Raw genomic sequence first — 24,367 nt, forward strand, 5'->3', positions numbered from 1 at the left:
TGCGTATGTGAGTTATCTCTCCCCCTACCATGTTTTGTTTTTGTTTTTTTGCTTTGTTTGCCCATGATTAAGAGTTCTGAAGAACTCAGAAGCTTGCAGTTTTTCTACATCTTGGCTGACCATATAAAGGTATTGTCCTAACGTTTTGTTTGCTTAGTAGCTGAATTTCTCTCATGGGCCAACACAGCTGCTTTTCTTTTTCATGTGATTTGGAAAGTGTTGATTTTAGGCATTCAGCTTCGGAATCCTGATCTGAAGGAAGACTATCTTGTATCACCTGAAGATGAGACTTTATCCTCTAATGGAACATTCCATAAAACTGCTAAGTAAACCTACCCAGTGTGGTTTATATTGACATTTCTACTAAGCACTCCACCTAAATTTAATCTCTTGTCTGTGTTGCCACAAGGGCTACTTGGTTTCTCTGTTTTCATTTTGTCAATCTCCAAAGAAACCTGGGCGTTTCTCCTAAAGGTGGAGGACACTCCTGGGCAATGACTGGTTTCTATATTTGCATTGAAATGACAACAGCCATTGTGTGTTTTTACCTTCCAGCTTTCCAAGAGCTGATAGTAAATAGCACCCAATAGAGCCTCATTTAAAAGTCTGCTTCATCTCTCACTCTTTCTTAAAACTGATGAGAGGCACAGAGATGACTTTACTACCTGCAATATTTTATTTTCTCCCCTGACGCAGGCACAGTTATTGCTTTAATGCGGATTTTAAAATTTAACATAGGTCAAATATCTTTCTACGATTTCTACTTTTTATTTCCTGGGGGGGGTCCGCTGCCCGCCCCCCTGCTTACACCAATGGCAGATGGTTATGGTCTCAAAAGTGGACAGGACCTGTGCTCAGTTGGTAGAGCACGAGACGCTTAAATCTCAGGGTCGTGGATTCGAATCCCACGTTGGACAGATGCTTCCTGCACTGAAATCCACAACCACCCGCTTTCCTCTCCTCCTCCTCCTCCTATTGTCAAGCGAAGGGGTCCGCCTCAAGACGCGGCTTGTTCCATTCTTACCCAGTTTGGGGGGGGGCGATCAGAGAGAGGCTGGCACGAAAGGCACGAACGAGGCAAGCCGTCCCCCCACCCCGTTCCGATCTGCCGGGAATGGAAGGCAGGCCTTCATCCGTGGATGAAGCGGCGCCTGACGCGGGCCTGGTGTTGTCAGGAGGGAGGGGATGAACAAGAGCCACCTCCCGCGGAACGCCAGTTGGTACGTTCCAGGGCAGCTGAGCGGGGGGGGGGGGAGGAGCAGCAGCAGCGAGAGAGTGAGCGTCGCGCGCCTGCTGTCAGTTGGCCCGAGCGGCGGGCGCGAGAGGGGTGTCGTCGCGCATGTTCGCGGAGCTCTCGCGACTGCAGGCGTCGCTCTGGTGTCACAAGAGATCTCCTCCCCCCCCTACCCCCAATATCTCCCATTTTTTAATTCCCCCCAAACGGTGGTGTTTTGGTTTGTTTTTTCCCCCTCTCGCTTCTTTTTTTTTTTTTTTTTTTTTGCGCAAGGCGAAAGGACGGAACCGTGAGGGAGCTTTTGTGAGGGAGAAGAAGGAAGACTCGAGTCGGAGGCAGGCGGGCAGGGTTGTTGGCTGGCTCGCCCTGAGAGGACGGCTGAGGCGCGATGCCCGTCGTGCAGAAAACCGTGTCCGAGCTGCGGTTCAGGGCGGAGGGTGAGTGGGGCTGCTCCGGCGGCTTTTTCTGCGTGTGAGGAGGGAAGGGAAGCGGGAGGGAGTCCTTGTTGGCTGCTATCTTGTCATTTTACAGACCCAAACATCCCGAGTACATTCCATAAGGGAGCCTTTCGTGCTAATGGGGAAGGGATTCCTCGGCACCCCCTCGTCCCACGCCCCCCTTTTTGCTGCTCTTTTCTTCCGTTTTCGGAGAAAGGCGCTCTCTGTATTTCCCCGCCTTCCCCAGAAGCGCCCCTCACGGTGGCGCCTGGGCGAGCAAGCAGGTAGCAAAAGACATAACCCCCCTCACCCACCCCCCCCGTCACCTGCGCCCTTCTGGTTTTACCCACATACATTTCACCCCATTCCTGTCAGTATGTTATAGAAAGGGAGCAAGGGGTGCCAACTTGAATAAAATATAGGGGGTGGGGGCAAAGGTAAGCTCCGCCCCACATAATCAACCTCACTCACACACCATTTGAATGACAGTGTCCACCAACTTTGAGGGGGCCCAACCCCCCTTCAAATGTTTTATTGGCGGAAGGGCTGAAGGGACCCCGGCCCCAAGGAGTTGGCTCCTATGAGAGGGAAAGAGAAGAGCCTTTTTTATCTAGCACCCCAACCCACACCCACACAAACCAGTTTAATTCTAGAACTACAGCCACATCACCTTGCCAACAAAGGTCCATATAGTTAAAGCTATGGTTTTCCCAGTAGTGATGTATGGAAGTGAGAGCTGGACCATAAAGAAGACTGATCGCCGAAGAATCGATGCTTTTGAATTATGGCGCTGGAGGAGACTCTTGATTGTCCCATGGACTGCAAGAAGATCAAACCTATCCATTCTGAAGGAAATCAGCCCTGAGTGCTCACTGGAAGGACAGATCCTGAAGCTGAGGCTCCAATACTCTAGCCACCTCATGAGAAGAGAAGACTCCCTGGAAAAGACCCTGGTGTTGGGGGGATGACAGAGGACAAGATGGTTGGACAGTGTTCTAGAAGCTCCCAGCATGAGTTTGACCAAACTGCGGGAGACAGTGGAAGACAGGAGTGCTTGGCGTGCTCTGGTCCATGGGGTCAGAAAGATTCGGACACAACTAAACGATTAAACAACAACAACACAGCCACTCCGCATAGAATCATAGCATCACAGAACTGTAGAGTTGGAAGGGAGCCCTTAGGGTCATCTAGTCCAACCTCCTGCAAAGGGGGTATTTGAACCCACAACCCTGAGATTAAGAGTCTCATGCTCTGCCAGCTGAGATGCTGCCCTGTTTCCAACTATGCTAACAGCATCCACTCCTCCTTATTCCAGGTATACAGTCTGGACCATCTTCCCCCACCTCTTTCCTCTGCATCTCGCTTGCGTTCATCTGACTGACTCATCCCCCCCCCCAAAAAAAATCCAGAAAATGGTCAGCATGCCTGACACAATGGAAGCATAGACAGTGGGTATTCCACAGCTTTTGTTGTTTGATGTATGTTTTGTGATCATCAGGCTGAGGGAGGAGAGAATTGCTATTTCATGTTCCTACTGTGGCAGGGATAGAAATAATAAAATCATTCTCATCAATACACTTAGGAGCCAACTCTAGGGACTGAGGTCCCTTTGCCCCCTCCCCCAATCAATGTTTTAGGGGGCAGCCCACTCACCCCCAAATTAATGGGCATTGCCATTCAAATGATGTGTGTGTGCTGTGTCATGTAATTGTGGTGTGGGACTTACCTGCCCCTCCAATATTTTATTCAAGTTGGCACCCCTGTCATTACGCAACCTTACAGTCAACTGTTGATGGTCTTATACATGGTCCATGAAATCCACAGACAAAGATGACATTTTTACATATTCCGGGATTTCCAAAGCAATGCAGGGAAAAATGCATTAGTGTTTTGTTTTGTTTTAAAAAAGGGAAAAAATCCAGAGAGAACTGGGTGTGTTCATTGCCCTTCAGGGGCTGCAAAATGTTGGTGGCAGTTGAGCAATGGGGTGGGGGGGGGTGTTGGCCTGCTCAAACCCTTAATAGTTTATAGTATCCTGTAATATCCTGAAGCAGAGTGAGTTTTGGAATGTATATCTCACAAAGAGCATCACTCAGCCATGATTCCCTCTCCTTACCACTATGAGTTTTTAAAGACACTGATCCTTTTGAAGTTAATAGAGTACAAGGAGGCCAATTTTATAGACTTGGAGGCAGAACTCCTAACCGTTTAAAGTGTCTTGTAAAAATAGGGATGTGTGCATTGAGGTTACACCTCTCAACCCCAACTCTCCTTCACCAGCTCTTTAGTACAGCAGAGGAAGGCGGGGAGGAAAAACACCTGCTTCCGTTCAGTTAGCTTTGGGGTAGATGTGGAGCTTTCTGCTCATCTATTCCTAAACCTCAGTCAGTACTATAGGGCAGTTGCATTACAGCACCAAACTGCTGAAGCTCAGGGCTAGATGCAAAGGAAGTTACTCATCTTTCCCTGAAGCTCAGAAGTCTCATACCATTGCACTATGGGGATGATTTCTCAATAATTTAACCTATCCCATAGTTCCTCATTGGCCCATAAATTGGACATCCTACTTTATAGGATTTAGATTCACATTTTACCCATAAGTTCCGTAATAATAGCAACTAAAGTTATTTCAAAATGTTCAAATCATGTCTCCTCTAATTCAGCATGCAATCTAGTCTACTTTTTGTAATTTTTGAAGATGATTTTAAGGTTTCATTCATTTGCTTATTTATTTTTATTTATCTAATATGTAGCAAGAGAGACAAAACTTCACACATTAAGTCTCAGTGTTTGGTAATAAAAATAATAAACTGAAACCTGTAAATGAACGTAAATTTTTTGTTTGCTTGGATTTTTGCTTTGTTTGTACTCTTGCATGCAGTTACAGACACAAAAATAAAAGGGAGCCCTGGCAGTCATTCATTCAATGATGTGTTTACATCTTTAGTATAGCATTACTCATAGTTCCACAACTTTTGTATCGTATTTCCATATCTTGAATGCTTACACAATATTGGCACGAAGGCTTATGTCATGCTCTGTTTCAGTACAAGTTGTCTCACATTTTTGCATAGAAGAATTGTATACTTGTTAGCACTAATCAGATAAAAGCAGGCACAAGCAGTATTGCTTAACTTTTCATATTGGGAACAATGTGAATCAGTTTATAAAATGGATGGGGAAATATGAAGTAAGAAACTTGTCTGAAAATTTGGGACATTAATATTTGAAGATCTGTTGGGATTCATGAGCCACTTGATAAGATGAATAATGAACCAGTGTATTGAAGTAATAGTATAATAGAGGAGCATTGGTTTACTGGACTTAAGGTAAAAACTAACACATTATTTGGCAGTTATATGAATATCAAAACAATTTCCGCAGTAGCTATAATAATTGCTTTATATTACTAAATGTAGTTAGTATCCCCATGTTGGTTTATATGGACTTAACAGATAAAGGGTAAGATATAGAAGAAATAATAATAATAATAATAATAATAATAATAATAATGCCAGTGGGAGCTATTTTAGAAAAGCTGATGTGAATTTTAATATGCATGCTTTAATGTACTGTAAATTTCTCCTGATGTTATATTTTTATCTTTTTGTTAACCGCTTTGATTTTTTTTTTTTTTACAATCAAGCAGTGTATAATTTTTTTGAAATACAGTGGTACCTCTGGATGCGAACGGGATCCGTTCCAGAGCCCTGTTCGCATCCTGAAGCGAACGCAACCCGTGCGGGTCGCGATTTGCCGCTTCCATGCATGCGTGTGACATCATTTTGAGCGCATGCGCAAGCGGCAAAATCCGGAAGTTGTGTGTTCCATTACTTCCGGGTCACCACGGAGCGCAACCCAAAAACGCTCAACCCAAAGCTACTTCAACCCGAGGTATGACTGTAATAATAACACTGGAAGGTATAAATTTGAATGAATGACTGCCAGCTTTCCCTTTCATTTTTGCAAGCATGACTGGATGACATATTTAGAAACAGTATTCACAAATAATATATTGCCTTGACTTGGCCATTCAGCAGTGAACGGAAGCTAAGGTCCCAATTAAACAACAACAATTTTAATTTCTCAGTTTTAAGAATTCTATTTTGGAAGCAAAAAATAAAATTAGGTATTTATTATTATATTTATATCCTGACCTTCCTCCCCAAGGATCCTATTTCTTTCCCTCTCCAGCAATGAGGCCCACAAAGTCTGTTTTCTCCTGAACTTATCAATCACTTGAATTAGTCACACTCATTGGAAGGAATGGGAAATAAAAGTGTGCTCTCAAATGGAATAGAATAATTTTCTGCCATCAACATCAAAGGAGGAGCACAGAAGTCACTCAGGCAAATTGTTTTCTGCCAAGAGAGCATGACTGAGCATAATTCCTATAGTAAAAGTTTAGGGTGGGACAAGAAATAATCTGAAAGTGTTTCTTTCCATAAATGGTATATCTTGTTCCTAGTCTTTGAATTTTCACAGATCTCAGTTATGCAGCTAACCCCTGGTAAAAACAAGGTGCTATGTGAGTGAGCCATGAGATGCTAGAAATTTCTGCTGTTGTTCTGAAAGCTAACTTCCTTGTTTGTTACAGTAAAACTGTATCTAAAACAAAATTCAAGCCAGTAAGGTTTGTTGTGTGGGTGGGTGTGTGCTTTAGGAATCATTGGAGACAGGGCTAATAAGGCTATCGGGAAATGATTTTGTAACATTTCCAAAATTTTATTGCCTCCCAAGCTACAAACCTCTGTTGTATATAACCAGAAGTGTTCTTCCAAAAATCTTCAAACCAACCAGACTCTGCTGTCTTTATATTATGGCCTAAGAACACTGCATCAAACAGTTTTGAGGAAACAAAATCTATTTTCAGTAAGATGGATTGGCTAAAACAAATATCAATATATTAACAGTAAAGGGTGGGTTAAATTTGCTTTTTTCAAATGTTTTTGAGTGCCTGCCAAAACACAGAACTTTAGTTTTGCAATAATTTATAATTTGTCAGTTGTAAACAGTACTCCTAAAACCTTTTCAATATTCTTTTTTCTAACTAAAGTAACAAAATAATGTCATATTATCAACATATAGAACAATCAGTACTTTATAAATCTGAATTGGGGAGTGTATGTGTGAAATCAGGATTGCAGAATTATTTGACTACATTATAAATGTAAATGTTGAAAAGTAAGGGCGGGCAGACAACCTTATATAACATCTCTATTGGTTGTTATGTTCCTTATACTCAGAGATATTTAAAAAAACACTTTAAAAACAAAAGGTTTTTATTCTTATGACTATGGAAATAAACTTTGACTTAAAACATAGAGTATGTCTGGTAAAATCTCAGAATCTATAGAAAGAGTAATCAGGAGTCTAATATTCAGATGGTTCGGTTTCAGTATTTTGCACAGCTTTGTGTTCCCTGCAGGGCTAATGATTGGCCTTGGAATTCCTAATCCTGTTACAGTGATAAAACTAATAAAGTTTGGACCTTGTCAGTTCATGAATGACAAAACTATGAAACCACCTTATATGTTCTTTTGAGTTTTTCAAACGAAGCAGTGACACAAATAACATAGCTACCTGATATCAGCCTCATATCCTTTTCCATTCAGTAATTGGTGAAAACAAAAAGCTTATATATATTTGGGATAGAAATTGAACTGTTTCCTTAAAACTTAACTGTTTCCCTAGCGATAGAGCTATGAACGCTCACACCACTTCCTCGTGTTAATATGTAATGATGCTAGTCAGCAGAAAATGTTCAGAGTAGTTTCCTGCAAGCTCAGATTTGTAATTTTAATTTGTAACTTGAAAGTTGACTTGTGTGATTTTGTCATTTCATATATATGTCTGTAAAAAATGGCTAATCTTTATTTTTCTATTCAGCTCCCTGAATAAAGTTGACCAGTCTTTATTTTAACACATAATCTCTGTCTTTATGCCTATTTGCATGTAAACACTTGCGTGAGGAAGGCCTGGGATGTGAGTTGGACAGTCTGAGGATCCCTGGGTTATAAGAGATCATATTCCTATACTCCTTTTCCAACAAAACCACCTCTATGTTGAGTTGTGGTTTTCATTTGTTAGGGAGAATAGTATTTAAATGATGAAATAATAGAACATTTTTATCTCATATAATCAGATCTATTCAGAATTTTGTATGCCCTGTAATGTTCACTCCTGTACTAAGGTCTCCACAATCCTGCCATTGTGAAGATGTAAGTTAAATATGCTAGGATGTGTTTCTTGTTCTTCATAATTTTTTCTTCATCCAAGATCCATACATTCAAGAAACACAATATTTATCACAACAATGGCTTCTGCAAGACTGGATGGAATAATATATTCTCAACTAAAATAATATTTGATTGTTGCAAATAAACTATGTGTGTTTTATAGACTCAAACATGCTGTAACTCTTTCAGCAAGTAAGACCAGAAACATCTGGCTTTTAATGAGTCTTAAGACAGTCAGGAAACTACACATGGTTAATATTAAGTATTTCATTTGTTTGTATGAAAGTGTGTTCAATATAGCTAGCTAGCAAAGGGATGCAAATCCATACTCCAACAATTTATATTGAACCTCACTGGTTTCAGTTAACTTAAGTGCACCTAATACTAGCTGCATTAAGATGTTACTCCAAACCACTGTTTGGTGTTATATGAATGAGCAGTGATATGTCTTGGGCTTCCTCCCCCCACCCCGCACTTTTCCTCCTATGGTGTGATTTTCTGAAGATCTTAACATTTCTCAGGAAACCGACAGTTTTCCCTTGCATGGAAAGATAGCAAACCATGGTTTGTTTATAAAATAGGGTTTGATCTTGTTTTGCTGGCAAATTATGGTGTGAGCAGATCATAATTTGCTACATGTGCACGTATGCTTTGGCATTATGCCTGAATGCAGCTATTGTGTTAGATTGTTACTAAAACATTAGGGAAACCAAGACTCTATATATTTATTGACAATGTCTTGTAAAATTATATAAATAAAGGTTTAAAAAGTTTTAATGGTGGCTAAGCCAAACAATGTTAACAAGAATATTTTGCACAGAGAATTTACCTACATTTGAATTGAATCCCCAGAAGTTACGTGTTCAATATTGTCTCCCCCTTTTTTCAAATTTGAGGAAGTCTGGTGTTGGGAAAGCTTTAATGATTATTTCTAGTTGTACCAATGCCAACGCAGAACCTGTACCACCTTAAAGACCAACATATTAATGTGGTTTAAATGGCTAGAACCTATTTTATTAGATACACGAAGTGATTGTGAATTAGCAGAACGGTAGTAACAACTGAAACAGGGAACAAATAATTTCCAAGATACACGTAAATATGGAGGCAAATAAAATAGTCTGCAGCAATGATGGTAACTGCTAACATGAGTGGCAGTGAGATCTAGGAATATAAAATCGACTTTATTTTATATTCCTGTATAGTTTCACAGATTAGGGGAAATATTCCAGCATGGCTACATAGCAGAATTGAAGGGTAACAAAGTTTCCATATAAAAAGGGTTCAAAATCCAGAAAAACAAATGTAAAATGACAATAAGGAAATGAGCAAATTTCTGAAAATATAAAAGTTACTAAACATTTAAATGCTTAAAAACAAAAATCTAGAGGCTTACTGAATGCTGCAGATGAAAGGGGGTGCTGAAGGGAAATAGGAGTGAAACTAAATTATTTTCCTGAAAATATGCCAAAATCTAAAAATATTTTTTCAGAGAGTGCTGCTGAAGGACCACCAAAGAGAAGTGGCAAATGGTGAAATTTTAGAACCAATTAACAATTTTAAAAACTAACAATTAACAATTGGATTCATGAAGAGTGTAAAATTGCTTATCTATTGACTGGAATGTGTAATATTGCTGACATTACCCTTCCTGTTGGGTCTGTCAGCTGCTTTTATCCATAACAGCTAACCTGAGCCTCCTAGCAGATGCTGGAAATGAACAGTAGAACATAACTACCATTTTTATTTCCTGCTTGTTAGCTTTTTTGGCTGAGTTGGAAACAGAATGATGGACCTTGAATTATGTTCTTATGTACGTTTTCTTATCTAAAGTACTAGTGAATCATGAGACTTTTAATGCTGTTTAATAGCTAATAGGTAGGTGTGTCATAAGAACGTAAGAGCAGCCCTATTAGATCAGACCGTAGGCCCATCTAAATCACTGTTCTGTTTCCACTCAGATGCCTACAGGAAGCCCACAAGCAGAACATAAGCACAATGACACTCTCCTGCTTGTACTTCTTCAGTTCCTTCCTTCCTGAAAATGTCCATTCCTGCATGAGTATCTGCCCTACATTTTCTGCAGTGAGGACTGATGTAATCTCTCTAATCTCCTTTAGAACAATTTTCACACCCTTTGGATTCAACAGTTCAACTGCTTCCTTATCCAGTTTCCTGCCTCTGATATATTAAGATTTTTTTTTATTGTTGGTCTTTAGCAATATGCTCTTCATTCATTCATATATATATATATATATATATATATATATATATATATATATATTTGCCTTCATCATTGCCTTCTTGCATTTCTTTAATACAAATCTGCGTTCCTTTTTGTTTTCCTCAATTGGGCAATCATTTAGGCTTGTTAAGCAAGGAGATGAGAACCTCCTTGACTTGATGGGACCTGTCACGATCTGTGATATACATTTTAGCAGAGCATCTAAAATGGTGGTTTTGAGTAACTGCAGGTGTTCTAGAGAGATTTAAATAAATAATATCTAAATAAGTATGTTCAATTTCCTTTTCAGCTTCCTTTTCACCAATCCCCTTACTTCTTCCCACTTTACTATAAGTTAAATTTGATGCCACTGTAGTCACTGTTTCTAATTTGTGCCATTTAGGATTAAGTCCGGGGTCAGTATACCTGTGGTCAGTTCCATGAGCAACAAATCCAGGGTTTAGTCATTTAAGAAACATATGGGGAACCTATGCCCTGTTGCTGGACTACAACTCACATCACCCCCTAGCACTGGATATGCTGGTTGAAGCTGATGGAAGTTGGGAGTTCAGCAACATCTGAAGAGCCACAGGTTTTTCCACCCTTGATTTTGAGTCCCTAGAAATTTTACCTCTTTGTCACGACTGTAATATGCATTTACTCAAATCTGTGTGAAGGTAATTGAAATCTCCCATTACTCTCGACACCTCCTTTGAATGCCTCGTTGACTTCATTCTGCATCTCAAGATCACTACTTTTATACGTGCAGAAAGCTCATTTTAATATAAACCTGTTGTCAAAAATGTTAGGGTTCACAACGGATATCTTACATAAGGTTGCTGATCGGCTGCAGTCTCACAGCGCATGTGCAGCGTGCCTGGAACCCTCTACAAAAAAAAAACAGTGATCATGCTGATGAGTTGGCAGAATTAAATCCAACTCCCTCTCCCAAACAGCTGATAGATATGGGGACTGGTTTTTAAAGAGGGTTCTGTGTACGCAGGTAATTGCATTGGGAAGTAGAAACCCAAGTACATTGCCTATTAGCACACACTGTTCTTGTTGCAGCTAGGGATACATACATACATGGAAAAAAGTTTCCCTGTACGTCTGGCAACTAAGTGGATCAGAGCTTATATATTTTACATTTGAGGCTGTGATAAATTATAAATAATATGTCATGATATCTTCAAAATATTAACATTTCAAACATTAACCTGGATAGAGAAAGAATTTCTACAGATATGTAAAGAAACTGATCTGGCTACAGTTAACAACTACTGTACTTCCCTCGTCTAATTTTGTACAGAATTAAGACAGATAATAATTTATGTTAGTAATTTTATTCTGATTACTATAACTTACTTGTTAGAGGCTTACAAGAGTCAATCAAAGAATGCAATTTGTAATGTGAGGAACAATGAAGAAAAATTAATGCAGAAAAGCTTTGTAAATAGTATTGTATTGCAGAGGCCAAATGTATATTTTTCTGTTGCAGAAGCTAAACCTGGAACTGAGCCTCAATAACTTTATCAACATAATCTACCTAATATTTTCAAGAAACATGCTTAAAACAGAATATAAATGATTAGAATGCACAATACTCACATTTCAAAGGAGAATTAAAATGACTTAAATAAGTTTACATTTTTTAAAGTGAGTCTACTCTTGTAGAACTGATACTTGGCAGAACCCTCCATATATTAATAACAGAAAATGCAATGTGTATTATTTTCATTGAAACAAATGTTACTTTTACAAGTCTATGGCTATGTGATTCGTGACCAAACAAGCTATATATACAGTGTCTCTACATTGTTTAAAAAACAGACCATGGAATAATAACAATATTGAACTTTCCTGCTCTTTACTCTTCACCACCCCACCATCCCTTCCCTTATTTGGATTTACTCATTAGAATTACGAAATATTTCTAGTATTTCTTAAGTCCTTATATGACAATGGCAGTATCTTTAAAGGAGAAAATCTTCAAACATTTACTCAGTTAGATAAGCCCTCTTAACTGTCTCTTGATGCCAAACATTTCATTCTGTATAATTGTTCAGTTGATAAAGAATGACAATGAACCAAACCACTCCTTAATTTCTTGGGGGAGAGGGATACTGATATCAAGAATTTCCTGGAAGGCTTGGCCTTGAAATCTTTCTGCTAAAGCATCATCTTGGAACTAACTTTAGGAGGGAGTAGTACTTTATTATTGGAATTCTTACAAAAATCTGCAAGGCCAACATTCCCTCAGTTCAAATTGGGGTTTTAATTCTCTGCTACAGCTGTAGATGAATTCCATTTCCCCCCTGTATTTTTTAGTGGAATGGGGAGATTCATTCTTTTGATCCCGTTTTAGACATAGAGTTAAAACCAGTGCATAAGGGTGTTGAAAAGGTCCAAAAGAACCCTAGACTTTCCTGAGGCTTTTCAGCTGGTGCATGCTCAGAAACTGAGGTGTGTGTACCTGTTGCCTCTATGCTGGTGTGGAAGATGTCCTCCAAACCCCATAAATGACCGTAGGATGGTGGGGGCAGTAGGAATGGACCGTGAAGCACTCTTAGAAACCTCTTTGTGTTCAGTGCTTTTTTCTAGTGATACTCAATGGTATCACAGTACCGGCACAATTCCCCACCCCCCAGCAAATCTTGCAATAAGATAATTGGACGGTGGAGAGAACATGCAAGCTACTGTGGCTAAGAGGGAGATTGTGAAAATCAGGAGGCTGAGGCAGCAGTGAGGAAAAGGTTGCCCTTGTTCGGTGCTGCAGTTGACGCTCTCAGTCAACAGGTTGCACCGTTCCCCCTTGGCTGCCCCACAATGCATGCTCTCCCCCTGAAGGTGCTGCTATGCTGCTGCCTCACTGCGCCACAAGTGGCTGCGTGAGCACAAGGCCTGCTTGCCTTTTGTCTCTGCTCTTTCCATGACTTCAAGAGGAAGAGAGGAGGGAGGGAGGGAGGGAGGGAGGGAGGGAGGGAAAGAAAGAAAGAAAGAAAGAAAGAGAGGAGGAGGAGGCAGCAGCAGCTTCTGCTGCTAGCCATGCTGTCCTCCATGCTGCGGCTAGGGCAGGTCATAGGGGAGAGCACAAATGGTGTGGCTGGTGGCTGCGAGGAGTGGAAGGAAGGAGAAGGGAGGGCGGGATGCTGGGTGGGTTTGAAGAGCAGATGGGGTCAAGTTGGAGAGGAAGTTGTAGAAGGGGTAGGGGTGTGCAAAGTGGGGCTTTAATTAATTGAGGGGGGACAGGAGAAAGTGTGTGAGAGAGAAAAGAGTGGGAAGAGGATCATGATGCGTACAGTACCAGCAACCTTTTTCCTAGAGGAAAAGAAAGTACTGCTCGATATGTGCCTGATGGCATCATTGAGGTTATGTGAGGGTGACTCACTTATGTAACTGGTTTTCCTATACCAAATCTGATCTATAGATCTGTCTAGGTGAGTGTTTGTATTTTCCATTGAAAATAACGGAATGTGTTTCCCATTGATAATAATGAAAGTTGTAGTCTGTGGTAGCACTTTAAAAGCTAAAGAATGAGGCAGGCCATAAGAAGGGATATGAATACCAGAATTTCTCCATTTGATAAAATCTTCTTCATTCTATTTTCCAACCATTGCCAGCCAGATGCCTCTGGATGCTGACAAGTAGGGAGTGAAAGCTTAAATAATGCTCTCAGAACTTGATTTGTGAGCTTTTAATGATTAAGTATAAATGATGCAGTAATCTGAAATGTGGGAAGGGAAATCATTGAGATGTCCCAAATAAAAATTAGGGGAGTCTTTGGGTAATGTCTTGGGAATGGCAAGGCAATAATCTGGGTGAAGCTGAAACCAGAAGTGGGCTGGGTTAGGATGGGGGGGGGCTGTTTTAAAGTTGTATCGCACTTCAGAAACATACTGTCAACCAGTGCTATTTATGCAAGAGCCACATCACATGCTCTGACTGCCCTGCTCCACCAACATCTGAGCAGCCACATTTTGTTCCAGTTAACATTTCTGGACCCTTTTAAAATGCAGATCACATTAGTCTAATAAAGCACGTTACAGTAGTCTAGTCTGAATGTCACTAGTGCATGGGTAACCAAGGGCATAGCCACACTTCCGTTTGTCTTGTGATTTCAAGTCATGGGTCCAAGAGGTTCTTTTGTCCTGCCACTTTTCCTAGGAAACCCCATTGTTTACTGCTGAATCTGAGCAGACATTAATCTGCATACACCCTGATTGATGTTTGTTCAGATTCAGCAGTGGCTTTGCAACAGGACAAAAAAAACCCCCACCACCTCTCAACCCGTGACTTGCAAGTATGTGACAAATGGAAATGTGGATGAGCCCCCAGTTTAGATCTTCCTTCTCTAGATAGGGTTGCAATATGGTAAAATGCACTCCGCGGTAATGCTTTCACAGATAGTGCCAAGACTGGTAGCACACATCCATCCAGATACATCAGGTTTCTTGCCCATAGTGCTATCGGCTTGTCTGGATTATCATAAGCTTGTTTTCTCTCACCCAAAACAAAACTACCTTCAGATACCAATTCATTAAGTCCAAAGCTTCCTGGGATATAAGGCAGAGCTGCATGTCATTTGCATGTAAATAAATGGTGGTGCAACCCAAACCTCTGGATTGGTTCTCCCAGTGGTTTTTATGTAGGTCATTGTGCTATAAATATGTTTAATTGTATATTAAGTGGCTAATATTTTACAGGCTATGAGAAGACAGATGATGTTTCAGAGAAGACCTCACTAGCTGATCAGGAGGAAGTGAGAACTATATTTATCAATCAACCACAATTCTCTAAATTTTGTAACAATCACGTCAGGTATTTATAACTAACTCTTATAACCTCTTTATAACTTGCAATTGTTAATTTTCTTCTTATTAAGTTACAATTTTATATTTTCACAATTTATGTACAGTTTTAAAGAAATGGGAGTGTTAAGAAAATTGTGGCAGGACATGGTACCTACTCTTAGAAAAAGTTAATTCACTCTGAATGGGGACTTGTAAAAAGAGATTCATGTTAGCAGTTAAATCAGTTAACTGGAAGTTAAGAATAATTGACACCTGAAATGAGAACATCTGTATTAAATTTTGGGGTTTTTGTATTCCTAATGTTTTCCTAACAAAGCTACAATAAATTCTAGAGTGTTTGAGACTGATGTTGCTATTTTTTATTTTTAGTACCTAGGCACCAGTGCTAAACTGAAATGGTTATTATTCTTTATAAAAATCGGATGGGATCCAGAAAGCCATTCCTATAAGAATCTTTCCTATTCTCTGTTCCTCCCTGTTTCTCTGGAGGATCAGAGGAACCTGAAGAACGTATTAGCTTAGGGAGATGCAATGGGGTAGGAGAATATCTCCAAATCAGAGGCATATTGTGCAAATGGAGCTCAAATTGCCAAAGCTTTGGATCCAACCTGTTGTTGGATATGCCTTCATCTTTTTCTTGTTCTCAAAACGCAGACATTCATTGTAGCTGGGGGGGGGGGGAGATGAGAATTTTGTGCAGCTAATTTATTACTTGCTTCCCTAGGGGGCAATGGGAAGATATTGAGAGTGCGTGCTCCCTGGGCCTCAGGTGGGATAGATCAAACCCTAACGGTAACTTTATACAGTAGCTACAAATGCAATGGAGATGGTCAGAACTCTGTTGTGGAAGGAAATGGTATGCTGCTTTTCCTAATTGCAGCTGCTTCCAAAGTCAGCGGTGTATTAGTGAAACTGGTCAGATTCATTCAACAAGGTTATAAAAATAAATCATTTTCCAAGGAGGTAAAGGTAAAGGTACCCCTGCCCGTACGGGCCAGTCTTGACAGACTCTGGGGTTGTGCGCCCATCTCACTTAAGAGGCCAGGGGCCAGCGCTGTCCGGAGACACTTCCGGGTCACGTGGCCAGCGTGACATCGCTGCTCTGGCGAGCCAGAGCCGCACACGGAAACGCCGTTTACCTTCCCGCTGGGAAGGCTTGCTGAAATAACCAAGCCTTAAGTTGGTACTTAAAACTTATTGTAGGGGGTGCCAGCTTCATATCATTAGGCATGCAACTCTCTGGAAGAAGCAAAGACCTGTCTCACTTATGCAGCAGTTTGGAGAAGGTTAGAAACAGCAGGGGATTCGCCCACTATTTCTCATGTACTTCAAATATCCACATATGAGACGAGACTGTGTCAAGTTCTTTGGTAAGCGCAGAGGACTTGGAAGAAAGATGCACTTTGGAAAAGGGAAGGAAAGGCTGCTGGGACACTTGCTCCTGGTATGCTGGCAAGTTATATTGTGGACACCTGCTCAAAGGAGAGAGGACAATATCCCATTTTTTTTCATCCAACAAAAGTGTAGTGTCTAATATGCTAATGCCATCTACTGGATATTGAAGGAAATAGAATGAAAGATTTAAAAACAAGCATTTGATGAAGAGCCATGGAGAGAAAGTACAATACAGTGGTACCTTGCAAGACGAATGCCTCGCAAGACGAAAAACGTGCAAGACGAAAAGGTTTTTCATTTTTTGAGTTGCTTCACAAGACGATTTTCCCTATGGGCTTGCTTCGCAAGACGAAAACGTCTTGCGGGTTTGCTTCCTTTTTCTTAAAGCCGTTAATACCCAGGGAATCCGCGCTCCGCAAGACGAAAAAATCGCAAGACGAAACAACTCGCAGAACGAATTAATTTCGTCTTGCGAGGCACCACTGTAGACTTTCTTATGCTAAATTACCTCAGATGAGATCTTGGGACATTGCAGAGTAGCATTATCTGAAGCAGCAACACCTTAAGGCTTCAGTATAAACACATAAGCCCAAGAACAATTTGAACTTTATGTACACAAGTTGTTATGACATTAATATCACATGATTAAACAACAGTGTGTAGTTTATTTTGAAATACATTCTGGATTTCTTCCTCCATATATACATAAAAGCATAAGGCTGTCATCACACAGTTCCAATGGAAGGATTTGATTTGCTGCATCATGATCCTGGATTTGCATGAAGTCAGGGCATGGGAGGGAAACAGAAGAGAAGGTAGATTACACAAACATGGCAATAGGAGTGAGAAGGGAGAAGCACTGAGGGGGAAAGTGCTGGTTTAAAACAACACAACAGTTTGAGCAGGGATGGAGGAAACTGTGAGGAAAACAGTGGTTTTAAATTACTGCAGAGGTTTGCGTAGAATACTTTGGCATATTTGATGGCCCTGCATCCTTGATCTCTCTCACATGAGGCAGCTGAGGAATAGAGGAGGCAGAAATTTGGATACAGCAAGCATGGGGTGGCAGTTTAAAATAAAGTTTGAGTAAAATGAGAAGGGAGTTAGGAAAGGCCCTATTTAAAGGCCTTTTGGTGTTAGCTTGTTTGTTATAGCAGAAATGGGTACAACCAGGGCCAGCCAGCACATGAAGGGGGCTGAAGCAGCCACTTATGGTGTCAGGATCCTACCAGGCGGCGTGAGAGTTCCTCAAGGTTTTGCAGGAGTTCTGCAAAATCTCATCGAAAGCCTCCATAGCCACACAACCCCAGTAACCAAGGCTTTGCAGCGGGGGCACTTTCCCACTTTGCCTCAGGCAGTGAAATGGGACAGACCTCCCGTGGATACATATCCTTGCTAAAACTTGTGGCTGCAGAATAGGAGAGAGGAGGAGCCATGGAAATGGAGGTGGCATGTGTGTAAGGGAGAGTTGAGAAAAGAGAGGAGGAAAGTGGAGTGGGGGGGGAGGGAATGAATGTGAAAATAGTGGGAGTGGGAGGCATGGGAACTAGTTGAAGATGGAAGCAGAGGCATAAAGGGTCTGCCAAATAGGAGGGGATTGTGGCTTCAAAATTGGGCAGAAGGTGAAAAGAGTGCTAAGTTGTTGCTATGTGCAGAAGGATGCAGGAGATTACCATAGAAGTGGTCTGTGTGCAAAAGGGAGTTGAACAATAGGAGGGCAATAAGGAGGTGGGAATGTGTTGCAAAGTAGGTCTGCAGAACAGAAGGGAGAAGTGGCTTCAAAAATGGGTTGGGAAGTTGAAAAGTGAACTTGGTAGTTGTATGGGGTGAGAAGGGCAAACTCTAGGAGGTTAAAGTGGAGGAATGGTGGTGTGGTTGGTGAGTAGAATGAGCAGGGGCACAACCTCTAGTATGCAAATATTTTTGTGTTTTGTATTTGATATATGACTTAGTGGAGCATTTTTAATTTTAATTTTTTAAAAGTATACACCATGTAGTTTAAAAAAAAAGTGTCCATGACATTCACACCAAAACTTATGCATGTATATGGCACTGAAAATGGCTGTGTCCTGGGCTCATTTTGAGTTTTCTTGGATACAATTTGAAGCACTGTGAGAAACTGCAAAATAGTTTTAAGCAGTGACCACAAAAGGAAAAATAAATAATTGTACATTGTGAGCATTGACTGTTCCATAATACTGCCTCCACAGTATTGAAAGGTATCTTATGGATTAGTGCATTCTGAATACAGGGTGCTGTGTGATTTTTATCTCTATCTCTTAACTACATACAGTTTTAATCTCTGTTTCTTAGCACTGCAAAATACAACTTAATCACATTCCTGCCGAGGTTCCTCTATTCCCAGTTCAGAAGAGCTGCTAATGCCTTTTTTCTTTTCATTGCATTGCTTCAGGTAAGCTAGACGAGGTAAATATATATTTAATAATATTCAATTGTTCTATGTCAAAAATAAAATTGCTTTGAATGTCCCTGAAATGCCAGGTCCTCATCCATTCTGTTTGTGTGGTGTGGTACTACTTCATGGGAAATGTCTTTGAAATGCATTGTTTTAACACTGGAGAATTGTCATGTTTATAAACAGTGATGCTTTTACAAATGCATAATGTCTGTGTTCACATGTAATAATGAGCCAACTATATAGGTGAGCTGCAGAAAACTTGAGCATATTAGGCTCATATGCTCCCACTCCTCTCTTCTCCCACAAATTTACTGTCACTTCCAAAGAATGTTGGCTTGTTGTGTCATATGAACAAGGAATCCTGGCTCACAACAAACTGTTATGTTTAAAAACCTGGTGCATATGACAGAACAAGCTGACACTCTCTGAAAGTGAAACTGATCTTTGCCAAAGTCCTTCTTCTGCCACATGGGAAGAGGAAAGGGGAGCGGGGAGCATACAAGCCCAGCTCTTTGCTTTGGCTCACTGCAGCTTATCTACATAACACTAAACCACGGTTTAATGTTCTTACTGATGCTGTCACATTGTTGTAACAGAAACTTACTGTACACTCACTTTAACAGTTGTATTTTTCACACTTGACCCAAAATTAAGAATTACTAGGAGAAAAGGAAATTTGTGTGTCTACTCATCACACTGTTTAGGGACTTTGCCATAGTACCTAGAATTCCATAAAGGGGTTGACATTTCTTTCTAGAAACCGCTTCTCATTGCAGTTGCTTCTTCTGCAAGGAGTTGCAGTAAAAATAATAGGGTACCTGGGGACAGAGGGGAATAAGACTGTGTCTGGGCAGCTGGGAGCAAGCCGATCAGGCACCTGGGGCAGTGCATGTGCCCTGCACCCGGAGGTGGGGCCGCCCCACAGGGCGGAGCAAGCTGGCACAGGATACTCTGCGGGGGGGCCCCAAGGAGTCTGCCTGCCTCCTCCCACCCAGCCGTCCTACAGCTGAGGGGGAGGAGGCGGGCGGACCGTTTGGGGTAGTGCAGAGCCTGCGGGTGCCCAAGCCACCGTGTCACTCCCTGGAGAGACACCTGGCTCGGGCACTCTGCAGGCCACGCTGTGAGTGCCGCCCAGCATTTTGTCCCCCCCTTCAGTGGTGACACCTGGGGCGGACCGTCACCACTGCACCCCCCCTTCCTCCGCTGCTGTGTCTGGGAAAGTAGGCTGGCAAACTGCTGCTCAGATATGGGTTGTTGGGAGAGCAGAAGGGTAGGGTGACAGGAGTATTTGGAAGCAGTAGTGTGGCAGGAATGTAATGTATGACAGTGATGGGCAATTGGATAGTAAAGGTAAAAGTAAAGTGACCCCTGACCATTAGGGGTTGTGGCGCTTATATCGCTTTATTGGCCGAGGGAGCCGGCGTACAGCTTCCGGGTCATGTGGCCAGCATGACTTAGCCTCTTCTGGCGAACCAGAACAGCGCACAGAAATGCCATTTACCTTCCCGCCAGAGCGGTACCTATTTATCTACTTGCACTTGGACGTGCTTTCGAACTGCTAGGTTGGCAGGAGCAGGGACCGAACAACAGGAGCTCATCCCGTCGCGGGATTTGAACAGCCAACCTTCTGATCGGCAGGTCCTAGGCTCTGTGGTTTAACCCACAGCGCCACCTGCATCCCCTAATTGGATAGTACTTGACATCAATTCTATTCCATGCTTCTGGGTGATGCTTGAGTCAGTTTTTCAAGGTATGTCTTGTACGAAGAAGCAAGAGACAAGAAATACCCAAGAACAATATGGGAGGTGCTAAGCATTACAGGGGCAAAGTTGGTTATATCCCAAGGGTCAGGAATCTAGCAAGATTTGTATGAAAAAGAAGCTTAGGTGATAGGAGGTACCGTATTGGCCTGAATATAAGCCTCACTTTCCCCCCAAATTCTGACTGTGAAAAGTTAAAGATGTGGCTTATATTCGCAACCTTATGGTATGCAGCCAGGAGCATGGGACAAACAGCACTAGGAGCCTGGCAAAGCGGCACCCACCCCGTGAGTAGTCTCCCGTCCTCCCCCAAGGCCAGGAAGAGAGAGAATGAGGAAGGGGAAAGGCCAATAGCAACGCAGCGCAGGCCCCCCCCCCCCCAGTATGCAGCCAGGAGCAGCAAGGAATGGATGGGCTTATATTTGGGTATTTAAAATGTTTTTATTTCCCCCCCCCCTCCAATTTTAAAGGTGCGGCTTATATTTGGGTGTTGCTTATATTTGGGCCAATATAGTAGCAAGTGGAAAAAGCTGAGTATTGAGCAGTTAGGAACAATAGCAACAGTATCCCAGGGTTTCCCATTTAAAAGTGAAATGCCTGTTGCTTCATTCAAACTTTCAAAATGTATTTGAGAATTGTCATTTTACATTTAAAAGTGGGTTTTTGTATTAAACTGTAGGTTTTGTATTGTTATTTATTTCTGCTTATAATAACTAAATAGTATTTTTCGCAATGAGGTCGACATTTCCGTCCTCTCTTTTTCTTTAGCAAATTCCAGATGTTTCTCCAACTGGACGTTATACAACATTGGTTCCACTCCTATTTATTTTAATTGTAGCAGCTGTAAAAGAAATAATAGAAGATATTGTAAGTATTTTTTCCAAATAACATTAAATCCTTGTATTTATCTTCAAATAATGTATATTCTTTAAATTATGTTGGGTTGAATCCAGAGGTACCCTTGTGCAGGAGGTTATATTTGGATCCAACCTACAAGTTTTTAAAAATGGTGCCGCCATCTTGTAGTAGCTGTTTCAAAATACATTTCTCATACCCTTCTAATATCCTTTGTTTTCTGATATATTTAATTTTTTTTTCATTTGAAAAGACCTGTAACTCTTTTATGCCTGGGATGCTGCTTTGTTTTTATATTCATATTGATAAAATTTCTAGAAACGGGGGTGTTAATAAATGCTATCAATTCTTAAAGCTGCAATCCTAGATATAATATTGTATGTGCTAAAAGCAATTAGATTAAATTGATCTTAAGCGTGACAAGCTACAGTACATATTTACTTGGAAGTAAGTGGGACTTGTGTGTGTGTTTCCCCATCCTAGGGTCAAAAGCTGCTATTGAAAAAACAAAAAGGTTGTTAGAATTATGGATCCATTGACTACCTTGTTTGTGGTATGTGTGTGTGTGAATATGATGGATATGGGCAGGTGTATTTGTTCCTATGCAGTCAACTAGAAGGCGATGACAAGATGTAGGTTGATGTGAAGTTACACCATCAGGTATTCATTGTTGCATTGGATTGTTAGTTGGGAATCAAGGGAAGCCCGTGGTGGGTAACCTCTTTCAGAGTGAGTACCTTATTCCCAGCTGGACAGGATGGGCAGCAGAAATATGAGCTTTGCAATCACTCTCTACTGTCCTGAAAGGATGCATTTGGCCCTTTATCCAGGCAGTGGAGAGTGATTGCAGAGCTTATATTTCTGCTCCCCATCCTGCCATAGGGCAAGAATCTAGTGGCAGTGCTGCTGCAAATGAACCATTGTGCGACAAGAACCCCAATCCCCCACTCCCAGACACAGATTTCTAAATGAACGGCTTTCACTTTTAGTTTCTACCCACCCCCACCCCCAAAATAGCACAGCATTCTGATATTTCAGTACAGTAGCTTCTAACATTGTCCAATTTTGTTTCAGAAAAGGCATAAAGCTGATAATGCTGTGAACAAGAAGAAAATTCAAGGTAAAGACATGCCACAGCAATTTTTTAAAATGTACATATGAAGTCATATGAATTAATTTGGCTTCCATTGTTACTATGACTACTTTTGAAAAGCAGATATAGATACTTGAATAATATGTGCTCTACCTAGAAAGTTGGCTATTTTAAGCCTCATTTGTCATCTCTAAAATGTGGTTGTGGATAAAAGCATCTGTGTTGTTGAGAAGAGTGCAGTCCTAAGTGGGAAGGAGAGGGAATGAAATGATGGGAAATCTACCAGCCAGGTCAGGAAGTGTCCCGACCCCACCCCCAAATCCATTGGACAATTGGTTACACCACCTTCAGGCTGTTTAGATGGGCAGCCTGCTCCTGGGGCCTCATTGTCTAATGAAGGGTCCCCATTACATTCCTAGAAAGTCCACTTTGAGACCTAGCCCTGGCTATTGCCAGCAGGAACACCACTGATGATAGATCTATGCCTGCAGGGCTTTTCTTGGGCATAATATAGGCCTCTGCAGCAAACGTGATCACCCACCCACCAGGGAGCATTTTCTCTGCTGACAGCAGGACAATTCCGTAAAACCCTAACCCCCTCCAGCCAACCTGTGATTTAGGATTGCTCTGTAAGTTCTTTGCTCCATTCTTGAAAGAGAGAATTTTGTGCGAAAATAAAATAAAAATAGGTGAACCACAAACGTTTCCTAGTCAATAAGCATGGTCTCTATGTTGACACATGTTAAGTGTAGGACTGTTTTTATTGATAGTGTGACATGGTTATAATGCATTTTTGTAGTTATTTATAAATTGTTTTGTTAAACCATGCCTATAGTTTGGTTTTATTTAATATCAACATTTGTGTTTTCACTGGTTTTTAATTTTTTAGTACTGAGAAATGGAGCTTGGGAAATTGTGCACTGGGAAAAGGTAGGTGATCTCTTTAGTGTTCAGCATAAAAGTGTAAATACTGGATTTGATCCAAAAATAGAAGAGATGGAAAATACCTGATGGTGCTGTTCTACAGATTTCTGGCACCAGATTAGGCATAGTACTAGGGAGGTTGAAGTTCCGGTCTTAATGCAGGAGCTTACACCAGCTTTTGTGCAAATGAAAGAACATCTTAGTATTTCATCTCGATCTTCTTGTGCAACTTCTGCACAAAGAAAGATACCAACAATAGAAATAAAGTAAATTAGAAAAGAAAAGCCACTTTTAAATGTGAATTTTATTTCTTTATTTAAGACCATTTCTGTATGGCTTAATATATGAAATATATAGATTTCCATGTATTTCCACATAGAGGCAGTTTAATACTGAATCTGGCACAAATGCATCCCAGTGCCTCTTTAAAAAGATAACTTGTGCCTTTCATAGTGCTGTGAGTTGGACCCAGTCCCTGTGTTGGAACAGCAGTAGTAATCAACACTGTGAGCACTCAAAGAAACCCTTCTGCAATGTTGCTCTGCCACCAAAGGACTTTGGGGGAGGTAATGGTTTTCCAACGGTTCCTTGTCTCATTCCAAAGTTGGTCAAAGTGGCCTCCTCCCCTTAGTGTCAATGCAACTTTGTGCTAATGAAACACCACAATAATGAATTTATTGCCTCACTTGCTTAACTATTCTGGTACAACCCAATTCTGTTGTCCATTAATTCTGTTGCAGTCATGTAACCTGACTGCAATATATAGTTAGGGAAGACTGAGAAATGGACTGCTGGAATAAAATAAAAAGGGTTATGTATTTTTTAATTTCACTAAATATGATTTAATCAAGTTTACATAATCACAAGAGTGATTGATCTCTCCTTCAGAAGTTTCAGCTGGGCTTTCTCCGTTATATGCTTTGACTGAAGCCAGGAAAGATCTTTCTAACCATTATCATAATTATCCTCCTGGGAC

At 41.1% G+C, this 24,367-nt stretch overlaps 1 protein-coding gene across 11 annotated transcripts in view; it reads left to right on the plus strand.

Annotated features, from left to right (window-relative positions):
- The first annotated feature begins 234 nt into the window (after nucleotides 1-234).
- ATP8A1 (ATPase phospholipid transporting 8A1) overlaps nucleotides 235-24,367 on the plus strand; it is a 78,817-nt gene continuing 54,684 nt past the window's right edge. For 4 of the 11 annotated variants that reach the window (XM_083754857.1, XM_083754859.1, XM_083754853.1 and 1 more), the window contains exons 1-6: nucleotides 235-1,671; nucleotides 14,838-14,952; nucleotides 18,654-18,753; nucleotides 21,288-21,386; nucleotides 22,449-22,494; nucleotides 23,357-23,397. In XM_083754857.1, coding sequence (XP_083610983.1) covers nucleotides 1,623-1,671; nucleotides 14,838-14,952; nucleotides 18,654-18,753; nucleotides 21,288-21,386; nucleotides 22,449-22,494; nucleotides 23,357-23,397 — 450 coding nt within the window. In that variant the 5' untranslated portion in view covers nucleotides 235-1,622. Of the gene's footprint in view, nucleotides 1,672-14,837; nucleotides 14,953-18,653; nucleotides 18,768-21,287; nucleotides 21,387-22,448; nucleotides 22,495-23,356; nucleotides 23,398-24,367 lie in introns of those variants that run through there. The other 7 variants (XM_083754864.1, XM_083754855.1, XM_083754860.1 and 4 more) reach the window with 7 other exon arrangements.

Source organism: Podarcis gaigeae, assembly GCF_964106915.1.
Source record: "Podarcis gaigeae genome assembly, chromosome: 9".
In the NCBI taxonomy this organism is placed as follows: Eukaryota; Metazoa; Chordata; class Lepidosauria; order Squamata; family Lacertidae; genus Podarcis; species Podarcis gaigeae.